Here is a 22,232-nt window from a genome sequence, read left to right on the forward strand (position 1 = left end):
TTATTCAAATTTAAGTAAAATAAATGTTTTTAATATTTAAATTTATTACAAATATTTTTCTTTAATAAATAGATAATGTAATGAGATTTAAATACGTATGTTTTTTTTTAAATGACTGACATGCTTGTCCACCCTTGCTACAGAACATAAATATTACATATTTCGAGATAATTTATAATAAAAAAAACTCTGATATGATACATTTTTATATCAGTTATATAATTTAAATATAGTTGTAGGATTTATATATGTATGTAAATAAAAAAAAATTACATTATTATTTAAAAAAAAAAAACAAATAATTTATTGAATAGCCAGACAGATCTGTAATTATTAAAAAAATTATAAGAAAATATTTTTAAAAATAAATATTTTATCCACTGAAATGGTTATAAAACACATTAAACCCCCGTACATCGGTTTTTAGTACACGGGATAATGTATTCGCCGGACAAAGTTAATATGACAACTTATCGATTAGTAGTAACATGGTAAAGATGTGTTTACATGCATAAATTTTGTGCAAGTTGCAGATGAGTTTTTCTGGTATTTATTCCTGTTATGTTGATTGGTTAACCTTTTAAGTGCCATGAGGACCGCCGGCTACCTCACGATACCCAACAATAGGTGCCGTGAGGGCCGCCGGCTACCTCACAATTTTTCATCTGTACATCTAATTAATATTATTTTTTTCCGACCCTCCGGTAATTATTAGCTTCATTAGGCACCTAGCAACTGGATCACGGGATGGTATACGATTTGCAGCATGTTTTAGAAGCGGTTACCATGGGTGCCAATGAGACCGCGGGCGGCCTCACTTTTTATATAAAATTTACATTAGAATATATATATAGAAACCTTTCTTTGTATTGAATTCACAATTTATTAATATTTCAAAGCTGGCTTTGAAAACCTATCGTGTTTTCTGTGTTACAAAAACGTGACCCGCCGGCGACCTCATGGCACACCGAGTACTCTGTTGCCTTTAAGTCCCATGAAGGTCTCAGTACATAATGATATACATAATGTGTTATATTCATTCATAGAATGTAATGATCCCAAATTTTTACACAAGGAAAGCCTACACTTGATATTTCCATTTGGCACCTGGGGAAGTCATGGCCAAAACAGCTTGGCAGTTAGAAGGTTAACGTACAATTTGACTTGTTTAGGACTGGTTTCTTTTTATCGTTTTTTTTTATCTTTTATAGTGTGTTAGTGCCCTTGGACAAGAATAAACCCAGAAAAAGTGATGGGTCGATGTTTTCGGTCTATCAAGACAATATATAAATAAATCACATGTAAACACATCTTTAGACTTCTCATATTTATTGACGTCCGCAATTATCTCTGTCTCTTTCAGTTATTTAGAGTGGTAGAATGAGTGCAAATATTAACCTTATTACACAAACAGAGAAAAGAGACATTTACCACAGATAATATATTTATAAAAAACATACTTACAAGAAATAAATATGATATGTGATTTTACATTATAACTCAATTCTGAAATTATGATATGTATTACATATTTGAATTGAAGATATCGCTGTTGGGCGTTGGTTTCCTCACAAAATTCGTACCTGATGGAGCTATAGGTCCCGGAGTAGTCTGGAATGTATCAGACGAAGGTTCCAAGCTCTGTTGGCTTGTCCCCGGCAATAATGAGATGGTGGCATTAGAGTAGACGATGGCGGTCTTCGTGGCACTCCTCGCTGTCCTCACTGTCGGAGTGGGAACAGTAGGAGGAGTCACTCCAATGCTGGAACTCCTCTTTGTGATGTTCCAACGCCATCAGCGAGGGAAACAAGCTATCGCACGAACTGCATCTGTGGGTACAAATAAAGTCATGTATCGACGACACACCAAAACCTCACTTTGCGTCGTGGTTAGGTTAGGTTAGGTTAGTTTCAAAAAAACACGACGCAAATTGAAACGCCACAAAGTGAATTAAGATTTTCTATAGCAAACCATGTAAAGATCGAAGATAGGTTCCAGGATCACGAAAATACTAGTTTTTAAAAAGAAAATTGAACAAAGTAAACATTTAAAAAAGAAAAATAATTTTACTCTGCCAATAAATAAATTGGAATAATATTTACCTTTTTTGTAACCAGAAATAGCACGTAAAAATTTAAATAAATTAAATATTCTCTTTTAAAAGAGCTCAACACACTTCGTAATTGAAACTGAACTCTTAAAATTAGCAAAACAAAGTGAAAATAAAACTGTATTCAAATTGCGTTGATTTTTAGTTAGAAAGGGAGTTTTGATGGCATGGCGCAATTAGAAACAAGTGTTGCCATCTTTTAGAAAAAAAAAAATTCAAAAAAGAATTAAAGACTCGAACCTAAAACAACGCAACCTCGAAAATCTAACGAGGCACAGTGAAAATTAGTACTAATTAAGCAGCGACGCAACTTTGGAAAAAACACGAAACGACGCAAAGCGAGGTATTGGTGTATAATTAAGGTTTCGGGGAGTCATTGGATGTAGTGTAAGATATGTGATCATGGTTGGAAGGTGGTATGCCTTGCTCTTATTTTCCATATGGTGATCATGACATTAAAACGAAACATGGCATGTGTCATGCAATTTTCTACAATATCAGTATATTCTAGCGGATTGGCTAGTTCATCACCACTTCAGTTCGTATTACAGATGACATCAGACAAGGTATGGAGGAGGGTGAGTTGACAGTTCTTGCTATTCTTGATTTCATTAATACCTTCAATAGCATTGACTTTGAAGTTCTAACACAGTGATTCCCAAATTGCTCTATATCGACCCCTAGGGGTCTATGACAACCTGCAAGGGGTCTACGTCAGCGAAAAAAAATTTGGGGGTCCATGAAATGAAAATGGGCGTCCAGTGTATCTCAACACATACACTTATAGTACACTTAAAAAGGAGGAAGCAGGCCACTTCCAATAGGTCTTATAAATATCTAAGGAATCTCTATTTACTAGACATCTTACAGCTAAAATTATGCTAATGTTTCCTAATTTATGCTTCTATATAGAAACACAGGCATTGATGTTTAATTATTTTTAGACAAAAAACATTTTTTTCCAAACTATTGCACAAAAGAATATTGCGTATGTACTAGAGAAGAATGTCAAAAGAGTCTTATTTGATAGAAATAATAAATTGTAATATTTCAAAGCGATAACCTTATAAAGGCGATTAGAGATAGGTATAAGAGCGATTTTTTTTATTAAATGCTATGTTATATATACGGGTTTAAATAAGCGCGTTATATAAAAATGCTAATACAATAAGTTTTTCTACAGCTAATTTGTTATATCTTCAGCGTGCAGCCGTCTCATTAAAAAATATAAAAACTCACCCAAAGTGTCGTTTCTTCTGCTGATGGTCGCTGAGCTGACGGCGTGTGGAGAAAGACCGGTCGCACACGTTGCATGTCAGTGCTTCGTCTGGAAATAACGGTATTTATTAATGCTAAATATAGCATTGCTATATATGCTATAGCTACATCGTTGACAGGCGGCCATCTTGGTAAAGTTAGCGGGAATATATAATTGCTTAAAATTGTAGTTGAAATATTTAAATTGTTTGTTTTATATATTAATATTGAGTGGAGTGGTTCTTTATCCTAATCGAAATGAAAACCTGTTGTGTGAAGTAAACTTCATGACTTTTCTATACATAAAGCTACTATTGATAAAATTCGTCAAGGGTACCGACGGTGCATGTGCAAGGCGCTTTAGATATTGTTACGTATTGTGGGTTCTGATTCTTATATGCTAGAAGGTAACGAATTTTATGAAGTAATGTTATAACAAATCTGGCTTTTTACGGTCTGGACATTTATGGTCAATACTAGGAATATATTCTTAGTTCGCAGACCTCAGTTCTGTGAGGTCAATTTAAATGAATCTGTACAAAGCCTAACAGCCAACAAAATAAATATCAACACATTCCATACAATATAAGCATTTCGTATAAATCAGACAAAGTTTACTTCACACAAGTTTTGCATTTCCGTTAGGTCAAACAACTCTAATCCGAAGATTATCTTGAAGGGGTATTCCCCCCTCGCCGATGTTTTGCCTTGCTCCTACCCGCTGAAAAAGGCTTCTCCCTCCTTTTATCTATTTTTGACACAACGAATGCTTTTGTACACCATCGTAGAAGTTTGACATATCAATGGATCAAAAATGATTATTTATATCAAATTCTGCTTTTGAAAATTTTCTGATGAAGTAAGCAAGTAATTGTAAATGATCACCACCAGCAACCACTACATCTGCGACATTCCAACATACACAACGGAACCAAACGCTGCTCATCACACCACAACACCCATTTTTAGGTAGCGGTCGCTCGCTCCCTAAATGCGAAAAGGGTGAGCAAACTGAGTTTGAACCCGGATCTCTCCTTGGCTCGCTTGTGGTCTACACTGCCGTCCCAAGCCGCATACACACAACATAGACATCGCTCAGCTCTACTTGGGTAGAGCGGTTCACTATGTGCTGTTTTTATTTTCACAGACCCTTCCGCTCCGATGAGGCTATAAAAGCCCCCGGGCTAACAGCACCAACATAAACCGAGAATAAGTAAAGGATGCTATATTGATAAAAACATGACCAAATGAAACTATAACGATATTATCCGTAAGTAAAAAAGTTTAGCAAATAACATTACATTTGTAACAATAAAACCATAGATTTGTTTCGATTTATTTATTATATACAATAAAATTACAGTACAAAATAGCTCTCAATAGTACAAGACCGCATTTGCGTTCCTTTACACCATATACACTTAAAAAATAATTAAAATTTCAAATGACAGTTCAGGAATAGGTTCTCCTTTTCAGTAATAGGCTCTCCTTTGTCAGACTGTAATAAATATTTAAAACGAGGCAACTCAATAAAAAAGGAATGTGTGTTAAATACAGATACATATATCCAAAGTCCATTGTAATTACTGTCAATTATAACATGAATATTAAATATATAATCTGTAGTTATATATTAGTGTTATCAGAGATAATAAAATATTTTAGGTGTTTGTTATGAGAAGAAATTTTAAATGGAAAATCTTGCAAAGGTATAGTTATTAGTTTGAAAATAAATAAATATTACCATTTTTCAATTTAGTATTGTCGCAAATAGCTAATGCGCATGACCGCCATTTTGGTGACGTCATCTGTCAAACAAAGTAAATATTGACAATTTCGATTTGTTAGTTTTCTAATATAACCTCAAAGTTATTAATTACTGTGATCTGTAGCAAATATAATTTAAGTTATAAAATCAATCCTATTTTTACATATCCTGTAAATGATCTACACAATGGCATTTTATAGACAAGTAGGAAGGAACTTATTGAAATAATGTTTTCTGTATAATATAATTATTAAAGAAATAAACGACAAAAGATATTTTTAGATGAAGTGTCAATGATTTTGATGTAACAAGGCACATTCGCAATTTGCTTGTGGATATATATTTAATTTCGTTTATTTATTACCATATCAGCCTATAGACGCTTATTTCAAGGCATGTGTCTTCCTCAAAGATCGCCCTTATACATGCGGGGTTGTCACATTAAAATTTACTTTTCCCTAAATTATTACAATTTCTGTATGTACATAAATATACTGTTTTAAAATTTAGACAGAGATTTCTTTAAGATATATTGTGAATAAATCTATAGTAAACGAAAACTAATGTATAAAGTAAAGCATAAATATGTCTTGTTAAACTTTTTAAATGTATTGTGGAGTTTATTTTTGTTTCTTCTCCACAACTATATTTTGCGAGCAGAGTTGAGTAAAAGATGTCGATCAATAAGAGATAATATTATCGTTACTCTGTTGATTCAAAACAAGGAATTATGATTGTTTTTACAAATGTATTGAAGTAATTATAAACAAATTCAATTTTTATGACAGCCTGTATTGCCAGACTATAAATCTGACGCATTCCAATAGAATAAAAAATGTAACATAATAAGGAGTACTTTTTTTCACCGCTCTTATTATTAAATAATTGTAAAACGCAAAGTTTCTGCGCAATTTTCTTTTTTTCTTCCATAAGAATCTATAATGAAAGTATTAGATTACTTATAAAAGTATCGATAGTCTTTCTCAAGTTATGGTGTATCCAAGAGAAGTAAGGAATATGATATATATATATATGAACAATTTAATATAAGAATGAATGCACGAAGATGTAGAATAAAATTCAATATCCGAGTACCCATATCAACATATCATAACTGTGCGTATAATATTAATACTATTTACTAAGAATTACTATTATACATTTTAGGATTTAAGTAATTTTGTTTAGAAAATACACAAAAAAAGTAATTTAAGTTTTGCAGTGACTTTTGTTTTTTTTACACTCTAAATTATGTTTTCTTAAAAAAAAACTTATGGTTTGAAATTGACGTCTCTAATTATGACGTTTCGCTAATGTCACTTTATCAACGGTGCGACATGAAGCTGTCATTTTTATATACTTTTTTTTAATAATAAATAAACAGTCAAAAATATTTACACTTCGTATTTTTTTTTATGATATGTTTATCAGAATCTAGTCAATTGTGGCCAATTTTCGGTAAATGATATCGCTAAATTGACATTTCATGATGAGTGTTGACACAATTCAAGTTTCAATTCGGCCATTTTGAAAAAGAGCTGCCATTGATTTTAAGTAGACTTTAAAAGGATTATATTTCTAGAAGCTTCTGAATATAAGCATCAAAAAGAAGGTCAAGGTAAGGGAGTGTGGGGTCGATTTGATTCTAGTTTTTATCAAATTGGACTCGTTCGGTTTACGGTAAATCATATTTAGTGGATATAACAAAATTAATAAAATTTAACTTGTTTTGATCTCACTGCTTGAACATCAAAAATATCAATAAATGTGTAATTGTCGTAGAATCTATATAGGAGTAGATCTGAACTTTTCCTGTTATTTAATAGGTTGGGTTAGGTTAGACGTACTAAAACTGTTATTTCATTAAATTTTACGATAATTATTTTTAAATGTCCCATAAATCAACGTCAAGTTGAAATAGATGTAGAGATAGTACAAAAAATAGATTTTTAATTATAATAATATCAGGGGGACCGGAAAGTAATGTCGCTTTTTTAAATTCACACGACTACATTTGTAACAAGTTTTTATTTCTAATTAACAATATATTCACCTACGTTATCAATAACCTTTTGCCATCTCGTATACAAATCAATGCCGGAGCGGTAATAAATCAATAGGTTTTTCTGTAAAATATGTAGACAGAAACAAAATTACTTTCCGGCCCTCCTTATAAAAAGAACATGAAATCATAAAAAGAAATAATTATAAAAATACTTGATAATTTTTTTTTAATTTCTAGGGTTACCCTCTCTATGCTCCATCATCTGATTCAGGCGTAACGTTGATTTATGGGACATTCTGGTTCACATAAGAATCCAATATCCGATTAACTAGACATAAAAACTTTATAAATCGTAAAACATCTCTTAGTTGTGCGATCTTAAAACTCTGGCAAGTGAACAGTAATAAACTGCATAAATTCCATATTCAAATTAACCTAAGCGTATCCCAAGATTTCATCACATGGTCCACAGTATAAAACTTTTGTTATATCGGCAATGTATTTGACACTGATGATTTGAACATGCTTCCGAAGAACCTCATCCCGGACGAACCACCAGGTATCGAGCCCATCATCATCCAAAGCAGCGCCAGGACCTGTGCCACCGCACATATTATTGTCAGCGGAGTGCTCTGCAGGTGAAGAGCGCAATATAACGTCGCTATCAATGTAAACCCGTATAGACAGGTGGTCAGAGCTCGCTCCTTAGTGAACAATGATTTGAAATGTGACCACGGGCCGTACAGGAAGCTGAAACTGTAAAAAACAAACACGTTTACATATAAGACATTAAAATATTACATATCATTAAGTATACCATCACACACACACACACACACATATATATATACACACACACATACATATGTGCGAGTATATCAGAACATAGATACTGACACCAATCAATCATTCATTTATTTGAGACACAAAACATATTTCAACTTATTTCAAATTTTGACAAACAGATGCTTGTCAAATGTTATAGCCTGTATTTTGTGTTATAGAATGTATTTACATAACCCATGCCAGCTCCTTGGAAATCAAAACAAATTACCGGTGTGAATAATTATTATTATTATTCCATCATAAAATTAATGAAATCCAAACACCGATCATAATTGACTAACCGGCATCTTAAGTATTATTGGGAGTGCTGTCATATACATCTAACTTCAATACACATATTTTGTACTTTTGTCATATAAGTTTAATAAATATAACTTAAAAGAAAATTCGTATGCTTATTTTAAAAGCGTATTCAATTGCGACTCGCAAAAAAAATGTCAAATCTCAAACAACGGCAGGAACTATCAAGGAGCTTGGCCACCCATGCTATACAGACAGTCGTACCAACCTAGGAAAACTAGATTAATAAAAACCTACAAAAACTTTACCTGCCTTCCTAACGCCCGTGAGTTTTAAATGACAATTTCACCTTCTTGATCAGCGTTATATAAAAGAGACCGCAAAGTAATGTCGTTTCTGTAGACATATTTTACAGAAAAACCGATTGATTTGTTACCACTCCTGCATTGATTTGTATACCAGATGGCAAAAGGTTGTTGATAACTAAGGTGAATATATTGTTCATCAAATAAAAACTTGTTAAAAATGTAGTTGTGTGAATTTAACTTAAGATCGACATTACTTTCTCCCCAATGAGAAAATTTAGTCTATACAAAAATTCACCAAAGGGTCATATTGAATTGCGTATTTACTATATTTAATGCGATATGAGATTATGGTTTAATACAATTGATTTTCAATAATTTAGATATTATCCACTCATTTAGAAGTAAGAAAATTTCTTGTCTGAAATATTTTTCTTGCAATTCCTTAATTCCAATTCATTCTTTGCTTGGTATATACTATATTCTTTCATCATGTTCTTCGTATGTTGGATAATAGAGAAATTGGAGTTATTGGCCTCTCTCCATAGCAATATCCCATAAAAAATATCTCCTACATATGTATGTAAATCAGGTTACAATGTTTACATTTTCAGAGACATTCTACCAAATGGCCAACTAATAAAAGTCGATATCTGAAGTAATAAAATATGTATACAATTACATACATTATCTATTGTAAAATATGTTGTCATTTGAGGTGAACACACTCGTATTGTTTTACAAAATAATCATTTTAACACTAAATCATAGGTACATATAAACCCACTTATTAACCTTATGTTATCATTTCATGTATAGTACTTTTGGAGATTGGCATTGTCCTTTCTAGAAGCCACTTCCAAGCTTCCTTCTATTCTTCTGTCTGTCATTGTGGCTGCATCTATTACAATATCCGGCATTTATCCTCTTTCTTCTATGCATGCTTTCTTTGCCGCATTTATTATAATATTACACTCCTTTTTCCAAACATTTGATATTATATCTATCTTTACATTTTATTTTACAATTCTCATTTTATTTTTATTTTTAAAATTTTTGAACACATCTTCTTTCTATATCATATCAGCTTTTTGAAGTTGCATCGCTACTTACTTAGTACTAATTTTCTCTGCGTCATTAGATTTCAGAAATTGCTTTGTCTCGAAATTTTTCTTAAAGATGGCAACACTTTTGTTTCTAATTACGCCATGCCATTAAAACTCGGGGATTCCATTTTTAAAGAAGCTATTCAGCAAATTTTGAACCAGTTTTCAAAGAAAGCCAACTTATACAACTCATCAGACCATTGTCTGAATGAAATGATTACATCTACTGCCAAGTGTGGCGATTATTATGTACCCCCCTATATATATATATATATATATATATATATATATATATATATATATATATATATATATATATATATATATATATATATATATATATATATATATATAGGGGGGTACATAATAATATATATATATATATATATATATAAATATATATATATATATATATATAGTTAGGGGAGACCTATGTCTTGCAGTGGCCATCTAAAGGCTGGAAGCACAATCTTTATATTAACTCCATGAAGCTTTTACACATAACTAATCATCCTGTGTGTTACCAATTGATTTTTTCAAGTCAAAGAATATCTGTATTTTTTAAGTAACCTTACAAATATAATACTAACCTGAATATGAAGAACAGACTTCCCAAAGTGAATAACAAAGCAAACTTCCTCGCTTGAAGCAACAATATGGGTATATATAGAAATGAGAGAATAAAACACAAAAGGCCAAAGGACAAACATATTCCAAAGCCCATGAACCTTTGTGTCCGACTCTGAAACAATTAAATACAATATAATATATACAGAAACGGTTAAAATTAGACAAAGCTATATAAGACAAAGCATTTTAATGTAATTGAGAAAATTAAAAATTACATAAAAACTGAATAAAAATAATGTTTAAAATTAACATACAATATGAAGAAACTCTTTCACATATTTACATTTCATCATCACATATTGCATTTTAAAAACTTAATCTTCGGAAATTTATTATTGTGTCCAAATTCAATAGAAAGAAATACGCTTGGACAAAGACTGTCTTAGACACAAAATTACCAACATTAAAAAAACCAGGACAGAGAATATCATATGAGTAATAGATGGCTAAAATTGATTTAAAAATGAGAAAATGGGTCCAATGTTTCAGCCTAGCATTTTTCAACATGGGGCCCACACCACACAGCGAGGAAACTTGATTGTTAAGGAGCAAATGGAAAGTGAACTTAATACAAGTTTAATGCTTTCATTTTAATATAAAAAATATATTTGTTACATAGGGGATGCTACAGACAGCTGGCATTGCAGTGACCTACTTGAAGCCCCTTCTCCACACCTATAAGGCATGTTCCTAATTTGCATATGCGGAACCCCGTTCCACATCCCGAGATTTCTCCTACCAGCACACAAGCCCAAGTAATTCAAAGTAGGGACTGGGGTATACAGACAGAGGCGCAATAGGGGGTGTAAGAATTTTAGAAAAGCTAAGGTGGGGCATGGCACATAAAATATTAAAAAATACTATTTTATATGATGAGTTGACTGATTATAAATCAGTAACTGATGGTAGCAGACTTTACATGCTAATTTACCTAATTCTTTCACTATTTAAATATTTACATCCCTCCTGTCTATTACTCCTTTCTTAATTTGAGTTACTTTGTCTTTTCTGACTGGCCTGGCTCAATAGTTTTGCTTATATATATACTCCATAGGAACTCATGAAGTATCTTTAGTAAATTTTTACCAGTCATACTTTTCTCAAAATTGTCTTTAATCTATTACAATATTGCTATCCTGTTTCATTTATTTCATTTAAGACAAAAGTTAATAGTAATAAGATAAAAAAGAATACAGGTCAATTTAAATTCCTATGGAAACTTGAAATATCATAACCCAACTTCTATGGTCAGGGATCAAATGGCTAAAAGTGTGAGTCATAAAAAGTTGTTTAACTACTATAACAAAATTGATGATTCAGTGCAAAATTTTTTGTAATTTTTAATCTGTGTTTGCTAACTCTATAAAAATAATGTATGGTTATCTGATGCAATAATCTTAACTGTTCAATTTGAATTTCGTCATTAGTTTATTTACAAAAATCGAAGTAAAAATATACATCTATATTAAGAGAATATAAGAAAAGTTTTTATAAATTACATTGTAGCATTATTAATAAAACGCATTGACCTATTTTATTAAAGCGCAGACTAAATATACTTTGATATCTAAATGACAAATTGTTCATTGTTTGATTAATATTGTGATGGGTACTTACCAAAGTAAAATATTCCTTCTGAACGTTCTGAAACCACGTGCTTGTGGAACTCGTGCTGGTTGGACTCTCATCATTACTCCGAGATAGGAAACTTGGTGTTGAAAACGATGGCAGTCCAAATTTATAACTCCTACGGCTTTCGTTTTGCAGTAAATAGTCGTCCAAATCCGATTTTAAAGTCGCCATTGCGACGTTAACTTAGCGGTTAATGTTATTAGTTAGTTTTCGATCACTTTGTGAAGTAACAAAGCGTAAACTGATGTATATACAAAACAGGTAATATTTGTAACTAAAAGTAAAAAGATGCCAACGATCAGCAAACAACTATTTCCGTAAGAGGTCTGACAACTGACATTTAGATTATGTCAAACGCTAATGTCAGATGACGAAATAGGTTGCCAGTAAGAAGTTTTCATTTTTTTCGTTTTTCACTTGACAATTATTCTTTTAATAGTAAACAAGTTTATCTAGTTTGTTTAATTTTATTTACTTTAAATCGCTAACGAAATATACATGTAATGCAAATATAAATATCATTAAAGTAAAGAACAATTGTAACTTTAGTGACAAGCAACTACAACTTGACATATATAAAATAAAAAAACTGTCACCATAAATAAGAAAAAAGTAGATTTTTAAGAGAAAAAATTAAATAAATGATTTAAGAATTTAGTAATGTAAATGTGGGCTACACAACAATATAGGTTAGTGATTTGCAATTATTGGGCACTTTATCTCCTTCAATACAATTTCGCTCAATAATTAATACGCATAAAAATTTTATTTAATGTTTTGAAAAATATAGTTTTGCCCTTTAGTTGCTTCAGTAGTATTACTATTAATATATTTCTTATAATCAAACGTTTTAAAAACAAAATTCGTATTTAAGCAAAATAAATTTAATTAAAGGCTCTTTCATATAATCTTCAAGTTTAAATTATTTGTGACTCAACTGCATAGCAAGTTTGCTGGTTGAGTATTCACAAATTGGTTTCGTTATTGAATTGAAATTATTAGCGACCATAGTTCACTATCTACTACTTAGTGTTATGTAAAGGTCTTTTTAAGCAATGCCTAAATTTTATAAAATCTCTGCTCGCGACAGTAAAAATATAATTATGAGAAAACTGGTGTATATTCCAGCTAAATGTACTATGTATTATTATTTTACAGTCCTTCTTTAAAGTGATCACGGTTTCGGATCAAGATCCATGACACTGACAAAGCTGTAACATAGCCTCAAGGCTTGACGTCAAACCGAAATCACACATTTTGTCCAAAATGTGGCAACATTATAAAATTAATACTCACACAACGAAATTTTATAGAGTAATGAACTAAGTGATGTATTTTCCTTTGACCATTTTTGCACTTTTGACATTTGTGCATGACTGCATGTGCGGAAGTGGCTAAATATTGGTCCTTTTCTTACTTAAGTGATGCTTTTTCCTTTGACCATTTTTATTAAGTGGTCAATTTTTTGTGAAAATATACACAAATAATGTATTATGTAAAACAATCACTGCCGGACATAAGTCTCTCCCAAAGATTTGCAATACGACTGGTTAGAAGTAGCCTCCATCCATCCGATTTTTACACGATCGTCTGTCTACCTCGTGGTGGAGTTTAACACGTTAGGTAAGCAATGTTAGAGACAACACCTAGCGAGCTGGAGCACCAAAATTAAAACGCTTGGATGAAAGATAAACGCAGTTTATTTTAAAGGTCATCCGCCTACAACTTCAGATACACCAACGCCGTAATAAATTGTTTGCATTCGAATGAAATAATTTGTATATAAAACTTTCACCACAAATTAATATGAGATAGTCTTTAATTTCATATTCCATCACAGCACTAAAGATTTAATACAAATTCACAAACAACAACACATATGTCACTTGACGCCGTTCTTATATTATTATATTTCATAATATTTTTCGTCGTGAGACGCGGTTTTGAGAACCGCCTACAAAATAAGCGCCGCGCGTCCTTAGTTTTTGCGCATGCGTAGACCGATGGATTGACAGATAGGCGAAAGCATTTTGACAACTTTGATTATTTAGCTACAACATTATGGGTGGATATCCTACGTTGTGCTTGACAGTCTGTGGTTTCCATTCTAGAACGTTAAGACGCATGCGACAATCTGTTCTGCGCGCCTAGCGACCTCTCTACTTCAAATTGACAATCCGCCGGTCAATATCGGCTACTTTAGTTCGTCTACTGATCTTCTCATCTCTGATTTCGATCTTGCAGAGAAATCCCGAGCATAGCTCTTTCTTTATGGTTCGTTGAGCAATTGTAAGTTTGCCAAAGAGACTCAAATCTAATAGTACTTTTCTGGAATGTAAGTAATTACATTATCATCATCATATCAGCCGATAGCCTCTCACTATGAGATTTAGGCTTCAATCAAGGAAAGCCATGATAACTGGTCTTACGCCGCCCGCATACAGCGACTACCCGCAACCATGATAGGTGGCGCTACTAGAGAACTATTCGTTCTCAATGGTCGTCCGTTAAAAGAACGATGTGCTCCGCTTACTACATCTTCAGGTGAGCTAGTCTTTTATTTATGGCCTAGTTATATCGTTTAACCCCCCCCCCCCCTATCAAAGATGGAATAGGTTTTTATTTACATTATATTTTTTTTCCACACTCATTCTTCGTCCTAATGTCTTACATTCTTTCCTCATATTTCCTTTTCATTATCTCTCATTCATTTCCATATTTTGGTGATTTTAGAACTACATCGATCGTTAGATCTTCCGCGTTTACCGGTTCGTGGACGCTAGTTGCGGCACAGAAACGTATTTACCGTAAAATATAATAAATTACCGTAATCGGTGTCGTCACTGAAGTCATCGTGGGCATGACGGCGTATGTTGTTGTTGTATCGGTCATGGGCGCAAGGCGGGCACACGCCGTGCTCCTCTCGTTCTTCTGCATCAGTGCTGCTAGCATCAGATTCCGGTTCAGCTTCCTCAATGTGGACATCTGATTGTCTGTTATCGCATTTCTCATTCGACGACAGCTGGTTGTAATTCTTTCGAGGTGGTCTTGGATCTGAAAACAAAAAAAATATTTAAAAAAAGAAGAAGCCTGAAATTATTTATCTGTTATATCTCGCTTATATTACATTTTTAAGAATTAATAAAGAATTGAAGAGGAGAAAGCTTGTTGATATAAATAAGCTAGTTTTTTTAAATGTTGATTTTTAATCTGCGGTTTTATTTTTAGGATATGACAACCCCATTGCGTCCATCATACACCTACAACCCTTTAACTATTTAATCAATCACTGCGAAGACAGGACGTCGATCTGCGAAATAATTTAGCCGCGTTTGATAAAAGGATTTAATAAAAGTTTGCGAAGTGCGAACATCGCATAGATTAAATTTTATTTTTTCAATAATGACTCCTTTTTGTTCTGTTTTTGGCACATTTCATCAACAAAATTAATGATGTACATGGAATGTGTCAAAGATCGAATTAGAAGATGGTCGTTGTGAAAGCTTGATGTCTTTTTTGAAATCAAATATAGCTGAAAATAAAATAACGTTATTTTAAAACAAAAAGTTGTATTTAATAATCTGTGAAAATATATGCCTAGTCACTTTGACAGATAAAATTAAATCTAAATAAATTCAGAATTGACTATTAAGAATTTAGTTATGCAACTCATCACAACACAATTATAAATTGCTACCGCCTTTTAATAATATCAACCGGATACCTCTTCAGAACTGATCATTTATTTATGTTACGTACTTTGGAACGAAAATTTGCAAATACATAATATATATGTATAAGTATGTTCGGGGAAGATTTTTTGTATAATTGTCTCTTTTTTCAGTTTATTAGGTATCAAAACATACTTTCTTTTTGTTCATATTTTTAATCACACCTAGTAAAATATATACGCAACTGGTTGCCATGATAAACAAATCAATTCTAACATTAATAAATAACTTATTTAAAAACAGTGTTTATTATGATGATTTTTAATAAATTACACTGGTTATTCTCTTTTCTGGTGCGTAAATATATATTGTTAAGATTTTTCCACCACAGAAAATGTAATTTTCCATGTGGAAACATAAATTTCCGAGATTGATAACGGAAACACTCAACGTCTGTTCTTGCGATTTATCAAAGTTGTAAATATAAGGTTGAGTTAAAATTTTTAGTATTTTTATCTACATAGAGAACGTCATAAAAGACATGATGCAATCAGTCAAATCGTTCTTTAATTATGGCTTAATCTATAGAATTTGTAAATAATTTTTACACAATTACTAGTATAAATATAGTCTATTAGAAAATGATGTCAAAATAAATAAAATTATTTGGCACATATAGACTACAATTTTTTCTGATCTGTGAGAAATTATTTTTGGCGGGAATACCATTTTAAATCAGCACGTAAAATGTCATTGGGACAAGTTTTATAGGCATAGAATCGATAATGACAGAGAATACACAATTTAATAAAAAATATACGTTCGAAAAATCATTTTATTTTCACCAAAAAATTAAACTATGTTCTGATCAATCTAATTCAATGTCGAGGGCAGCCATATTTGTAAGGTTAGTATAGATATCGACGCACCGACGGTACGAAAAAAGAAAATCGCTTTTTGAACCGCTCAAGCTTTGGGATCTCGGAAGATGTTACGCCATGTTGAATTTAAGAAGATTATTTAAATTCTTCAAAACTATATCGTATTAGAAGTACATTGTTATTACCGAAATATGATGGTAGAGTTACAGATATTACTTTTTTTTAAATATACCATTGAGGTTATACCTCCGCCATATATAAATATGTCTTATAGATAATCTGTTAAAATTAACTTTTTTATTTTATCATTTAGTACATTTAGGACAAGTTTTTTTAAAAATTAATTTTATAAATAATTTACTTATGTTTTAATCACAAAATCTTTTATTATGCGTCTTCAATTTTCGTATTGTTATTATTAACAAAAACTAAAATTATTTAGTTATATTCATATCTAAGTTTAATAATTTGTTGTTTTGGTTATATTTATATAAGTTTAACCGCGAGAAGACCACAATTAAAAAAATAGATTTATTTCCGTAGATATATTCGTAATATATAATAATTTTTAATAAATTTTTTTAATTATCCTTTAGTGAAATTTTTGTGTTTTAATATTAAAATTAGAAAGTTATTATTTTTTTTGAATGAATGAACTTTCAACTTTTTAATGTTAATATAATGACAGACGTATTGTCAAACGTGTTGACATATTGACAAAAGAGACAGCGACCACTTAGGTAAATAGGATTTCTTATTATACCACTTTATCTCTGATGTTATGTTTGTTCTGAGATAATAAATTAGGTAAACAAAGCGTGAAATGGAACAGTGGATTATATCACAAGTGACGTTCATTTTGTATTTATCGGATGCTGTCATTTAACGAGAAGGTTGAATAGATAATTATTTCGACTTTGTATTTTCATATTAACACCAACAAACATGTAAGTAAAGCTTTATTCTTATATTATAATTTAAAATATACATTTATATTTTCTTATATCTCTATGAGTATATATTTATTTTTGTATAGTCGTAATATATTTTAAAAATATATAGATGTGTAATTTTAATTTTGTCAGTTTAAATACTATTTTGACTGTTAAATGGTTATTCGATTGAATCATTAAGTGAATTTGTTTATATATTTTAATGACAAATTAGAAATAGACTTCGTATGTGTATTTGATGCTAAAAAATTGCTTATTGAGAAGTCAACTAATGTTGGCGAACAGTGCAATATATTAAACACTGATAAGAAAGTGGCAAATGGGCGCAATGAAGGGTTATCCTCAATAATTTGAAATTCTCAAATGTGCTATTCTAGCTTTCGAGACTATATTTGTATAGGATTTTCACTGTGGTCCAAATGGCATTTGCAGATTCCGCGGGTATAGAGTGGCAGAGCACTGAGTGCTCCTAGCCTCTTAACATCGTCTCGGGCTGCTCCATATTACTATTTTACCAGGTTTGGAGGTCGCCTTGCTGTTAGATCGTTTCAGTGAACGCTCCATGGAGTGACTAAGCTCAAGGTCTCCCCAAAAACCTCTGTTTGGACTGTCACTCTTCGACAATACCCGCTTAGCATTCCGACACAAGGACGCCTGAGAGAACCCAACCTTGGTTCAGTCAGTTTCTATTGCCTGGCTAATATCACTAATACCATTTCCGAAAGCGTTACCGCTGGTAAAAGTCTCACTTTTCATCTCAAATTACGAAGACCGAATAGGCATGCGCGTTGCAAGATGGAGGGGTTGGAAGGGAGCATCGGTCGCTCCGTTTCATTAGTCTGCCGTCAATGCTCGTGCCGATCACGCGGCTTTTTCCTCGACCCTTCTCCGCGCTTCAGGCGTCGTACTGCGGTTCTAGTAGCACTGTTGTAAGCATTCAAATTATTTCTACGTACATTGTTATTCAGCTTAACTACGCTTCTATGAATCACAACACCCATTCTTAGGGTGCGGCTGTCTGTTCCCTGACCGCGAACCGAGAATGGATCCGGATCCATCCTTGGTTCACCTCTGGTCCACGCTGCCGTGCCAAGCCGCATACATAACTTCACACAGCTCTACTCGGGTAGAGCGGTTTACTACGAATGTCATCGTACAACTGGAATGCGTCTGACCAGTTCTATTTTTAACTTCACGGACCCTTCTGCTCCGTGAAATGAGTTCCGATGAAGCTGTAAAAGTTCTTGAGCTAACAGCGTCAACTTCAACTGAAACCAAGCAAGTACTACAAATTAGGTTATACCGACATAGTCCAACTGGTTGTCAAATCAGGCTTAGCACTGAACAGATGGCCACTGGAGCCTTAATGGTGTGGTTGGGTGTCCACAGACCAAGATGTGCCGCTTAGGACGGACCCATAAGAACAGATGATCTTACACTCCTCTATTCCTATAGGTCTTGGACGAGGCAAATTGAGGAAGCTTATATTCAAAAGTTGATGTCCTATTACTAAAATGATGATGACGATGAATTATTTTATAGTAAATTGACATTGTAATTGAAATTGATAGAATGGCTTTATTCGAGTGGTCAGTGTGAACACGATTTTCTAATTTAATTTGACAACATGCGTACAGTAACCGGCGATAAATATTGCATTTACCTTTGGAAAGCGACATTCGGCTAATTTCGGCTTCGCAGAGCGTCATCTCTGTCGCACGTCTGACAAAATGTCACATAGGTAGAGTGGGACAGAGATAATGCTCTACAAAGCCGAAATTAGCCGAATGTCTCTTTCCAAACGTCGATGTGTAATATTTATCGGCGGATATTGCAGCTAAGTAATAACATCCCAAGGCAATGTTACAATAAGCTATTTATATATTCGATTGTTCTAGATAATGTCTGGACCAAATATTGCTGTCCTGGGCGCAGGGGTGGTCGGAATGACGCTTGCCAAATTATTGCAAGAGGAAGATAGAAACTTTAGAGTGACTGTAATAGCGGATTCATTTAAAGATGACACGACTAGTGCAGTAGCAGCTGGTATTTTTAGACCTGGAACCAGTTTTAGAGGAACTACAGATGAAATCACCAAGAAATGGATCAATAACTCTTGGTATTATTGGAGGGATATTTTGAAAACTTCAGAAGCACCTCAAGCGGGTTTGATGACATTTTCCGCTTATATATTCTCGAAAAATAATTACAACGTAACTAGAAATCATTTGATAGAAGATCTATTACCTATTTATAGATCTGTAGATGAGAATGAACTAAAACTATGCGGTGAAGGCTGGAAATATGGTTCGTACTTTTCAACAATAAAAATTGGATGCGAAAGATATTTACCGTGGGTAGAAAAACAATTTATCGATAATGGCGGAAAGATAATCGTTAAGAAAATCGATAGTTTCACATCACTACCCGATAAATACGATCTGGTGTTCAATTGTACAGGTTTAGGTGCGAAATTATTATGCAACGATCATGATTTAGTGCCAATGAGGGGTCAAATAATAAGAGTGAAGGCGCCTTGGTTGAAATCTGCATTTTATGGAGACTATGACACATATGTAATACCAGGTTTCGATGGTATAGCAACACTGGGCGGTGTACGTCAATATGACAGTTACAATATGGAGGTATGTAAATACGACGCCGCCGCCATTTTGGAACGCTGCTGTGATATGTTGCCGGCGTTAAAAAATGCAGAGATCGTGGCGCATAAAGTCGGTTTACGACCGCATAGAGTTCCTGTGCGAGTTGCGCCGGAAATCATAAACGGTGTGAAAGTAGTCCATTGTTACGGACACGGCGGATACGGTGTGATGTGCGCTCCCGGTACAGCTATGGACGCTGTTAGTATCGGAATGGATTTGCTGCGAAATAACTCCAGAAATAAATTGTAGGGATGACCATAAAACGATTTACGTTCATTTGTGGTCAGACTCCATAAAGCAAGTTTTAAATGAAATATGTGGTTGCGTTTTGTTATTCCATTGGTTCGTTACCGCTATTGTTATATCGTAAAATGTTAACTAATTTATATATATTAATTTTGTTAAATGTATAAATAATAATCATGTGACATAATATATGTGTATAATAAATATGTGACATAAGATAATGACATAAAAACATGAACAGTTATTTTACGTGTTATTATGAATTAAACATTTTTTTTATATCAAAGTTTTTTCTTTACATTAAAAAGATAGCATAAAAGTTATAACTTACAAAAAAAAAAAATTAAAATCACCTGTATACAAAATGACTTTATATGTAATAATAAAAAATAAATACATTTAAAAAACTTAAACTGTTTTTTGATACCGATATGGTGGTGGTTGTGGAAAAATATGTACCTAGTCCGCAATATTGGAACGGCGTCCATCTTGAATTTTAAATTTTGACATAATCATCGTGTTTTACTAGTGTAGCCTTTTCATTTGATAGCCATATTGAGAGGGTTCAGGAAAAATATGTAATCCGCCATTTTGTATAGGCGGCCATCGTAGATTTATAATGTTATTGATTTTATGTCATCTAAATTAAATAAGTGTACTAAATTTCGAATCAATCTGACAACGGGAAGGTGCTTAAATTTCAATTTCTAATTTTGACCCAAATAAATAAATTCCGTGCGGGTCGAACTAGATAAAACCGTTTAAAAACATTAAAAGGGTCGAATGTAGAGCTCGTTTGTTAGTTCTAAAGCTTTATCTTTGCAATCACCCTTTATAAAGTGATCACTCTAAAACTACATGAATGCGACAAGACAATAACATCTGACAGTACAAAATCTACACGGACAGATAAACTTTAATTAATTTTTATATGTAGTAATCCGAACATTTAAAACAAATTTTTTATTATATTATTATTGTGTTATTATTTCTGAAACTATTTTAGAAAGAGTGTTACATACAATTGACACCCTTTAAAGTTTTTACACCTATATTCAATCATCCTGTATTTTACCATCCATTGGGAAACAAGTAAACAAAATATACAATCTTTGCAACCACATTTATGTTTTTCTAAATTCATTCACTAATTATAAACTAAGACAATGCCATTAATAGAAAAATTCAATGATATACATAGCAAGTACTGAATCTCTCTTGCTTGTCCGATGGTACAGTACGGGGCGATAAATATTGCACATCGAACTTTGGAAGGAGACAATCGGCTAATTTCGGCTTCGTAGAGCACTATCTCTGTCCCACACTACCTATGTAACGTTTTGGCAATCGTTGTATTGCGTGCGACAGAGATAACGCTCTACGAAGCCGAAATTAGCCGATTGTCTCTTTCTAAAGGTCGATGTGCAATATTTATCGCCGGGTGCTGTACCTTTGTTAATGTTTTTTTTTATACCAACTTGACCGAAATATAATTTTATTTCTGTATTACTCTATTGCATGTTATGAAGCAATTATTTTTACATATCCGAAGTTGTTTTAAAGCTTTCAAAATTCTATTTCAAATGTAATATTTTAACCGTGGTGACCTATATTGGAGTCGTAATATTAAAATTAAAATTTACTAGTTTATACAATAAAAGACTATTTAAAAGTCTTATAGATCAAATTCAATATAACGTAAATGATGTGTGTATATTTTCGAACTGATCCGTGAGTTCAGGGTCGCAGGGGAACCTTAGATTAAAACCTCTTTTAAGATAGATTACGTGTAGAATACTATAGCCATATGATTGATCAGTGAACCAGCTCGAAGCTTCAGACTAGAAGAGCGAAGAGTCTGATTCTGGGCTGAAGGGCGATTTACTTTGTTGCACGACTACCACTGCATGTGCGGAAGT

At 32.7% G+C, this 22,232-nt stretch overlaps 3 protein-coding genes across 3 annotated transcripts in view; 1 reads left to right on the plus strand and 2 right to left on the minus strand.

The window, feature by feature from the left end:
* Nucleotides 1–1,631: 1,631 nt before the first annotated feature.
* LOC137926317 (zinc finger protein 423 homolog) overlaps nucleotides 1,632–22,232 on the minus strand; it is a 123,777-nt gene continuing 103,176 nt past the window's right edge. The window contains exons 2-4 of the mRNA XM_068769921.1: nucleotides 14,726–14,953; nucleotides 3,350–3,437; nucleotides 1,632–1,829 (exon numbers count right to left, since the gene is read on the minus strand). Coding sequence (XP_068626022.1) covers nucleotides 1,679–1,829; nucleotides 3,350–3,437; nucleotides 14,726–14,953 — 467 coding nt within the window. The 3' untranslated portion in view covers nucleotides 1,632–1,678. The remainder of the gene's footprint in view (nucleotides 1,830–3,349; nucleotides 3,438–14,725; nucleotides 14,954–22,232) is intronic.
* On the minus strand, nucleotides 7,407–12,217 carry LOC137925185 (uncharacterized). Its single transcript, XM_068768586.1, has 3 exons — nucleotides 11,885–12,217; nucleotides 10,228–10,379; nucleotides 7,407–7,896 (listed from the first exon to the last, which is right to left on the minus strand). The coding sequence occupies exons 1-3, from the start codon at nucleotides 12,068–12,070 to the stop codon at nucleotides 7,626–7,628; spliced, it is 609 nt and encodes a 202-aa protein (XP_068624687.1). The 5' UTR covers nucleotides 12,071–12,217; the 3' UTR covers nucleotides 7,407–7,625.
* Daao1 (D-amino acid oxidase 1) lies at nucleotides 17,260–20,590 on the plus strand. The gene is made up of 2 exons (XM_068768194.1): nucleotides 17,260–17,398; nucleotides 19,303–20,590. The coding sequence occupies exon 2, from the start codon at nucleotides 19,306–19,308 to the stop codon at nucleotides 20,314–20,316; it is 1,011 nt and encodes a 336-aa protein (XP_068624295.1). The 5' UTR covers nucleotides 17,260–17,398; nucleotides 19,303–19,305; the 3' UTR covers nucleotides 20,317–20,590.

Source organism: Battus philenor, unplaced genomic scaffold (genome assembly GCF_028537555.1).
Source record: "Battus philenor isolate CCGP_79_NKW_IND1 unplaced genomic scaffold, ilBatPhil1.0.hap1 SCAF_10, whole genome shotgun sequence".
Lineage (NCBI taxonomy): Eukaryota > Metazoa > Arthropoda > Insecta > Lepidoptera > Papilionidae > Battus > Battus philenor.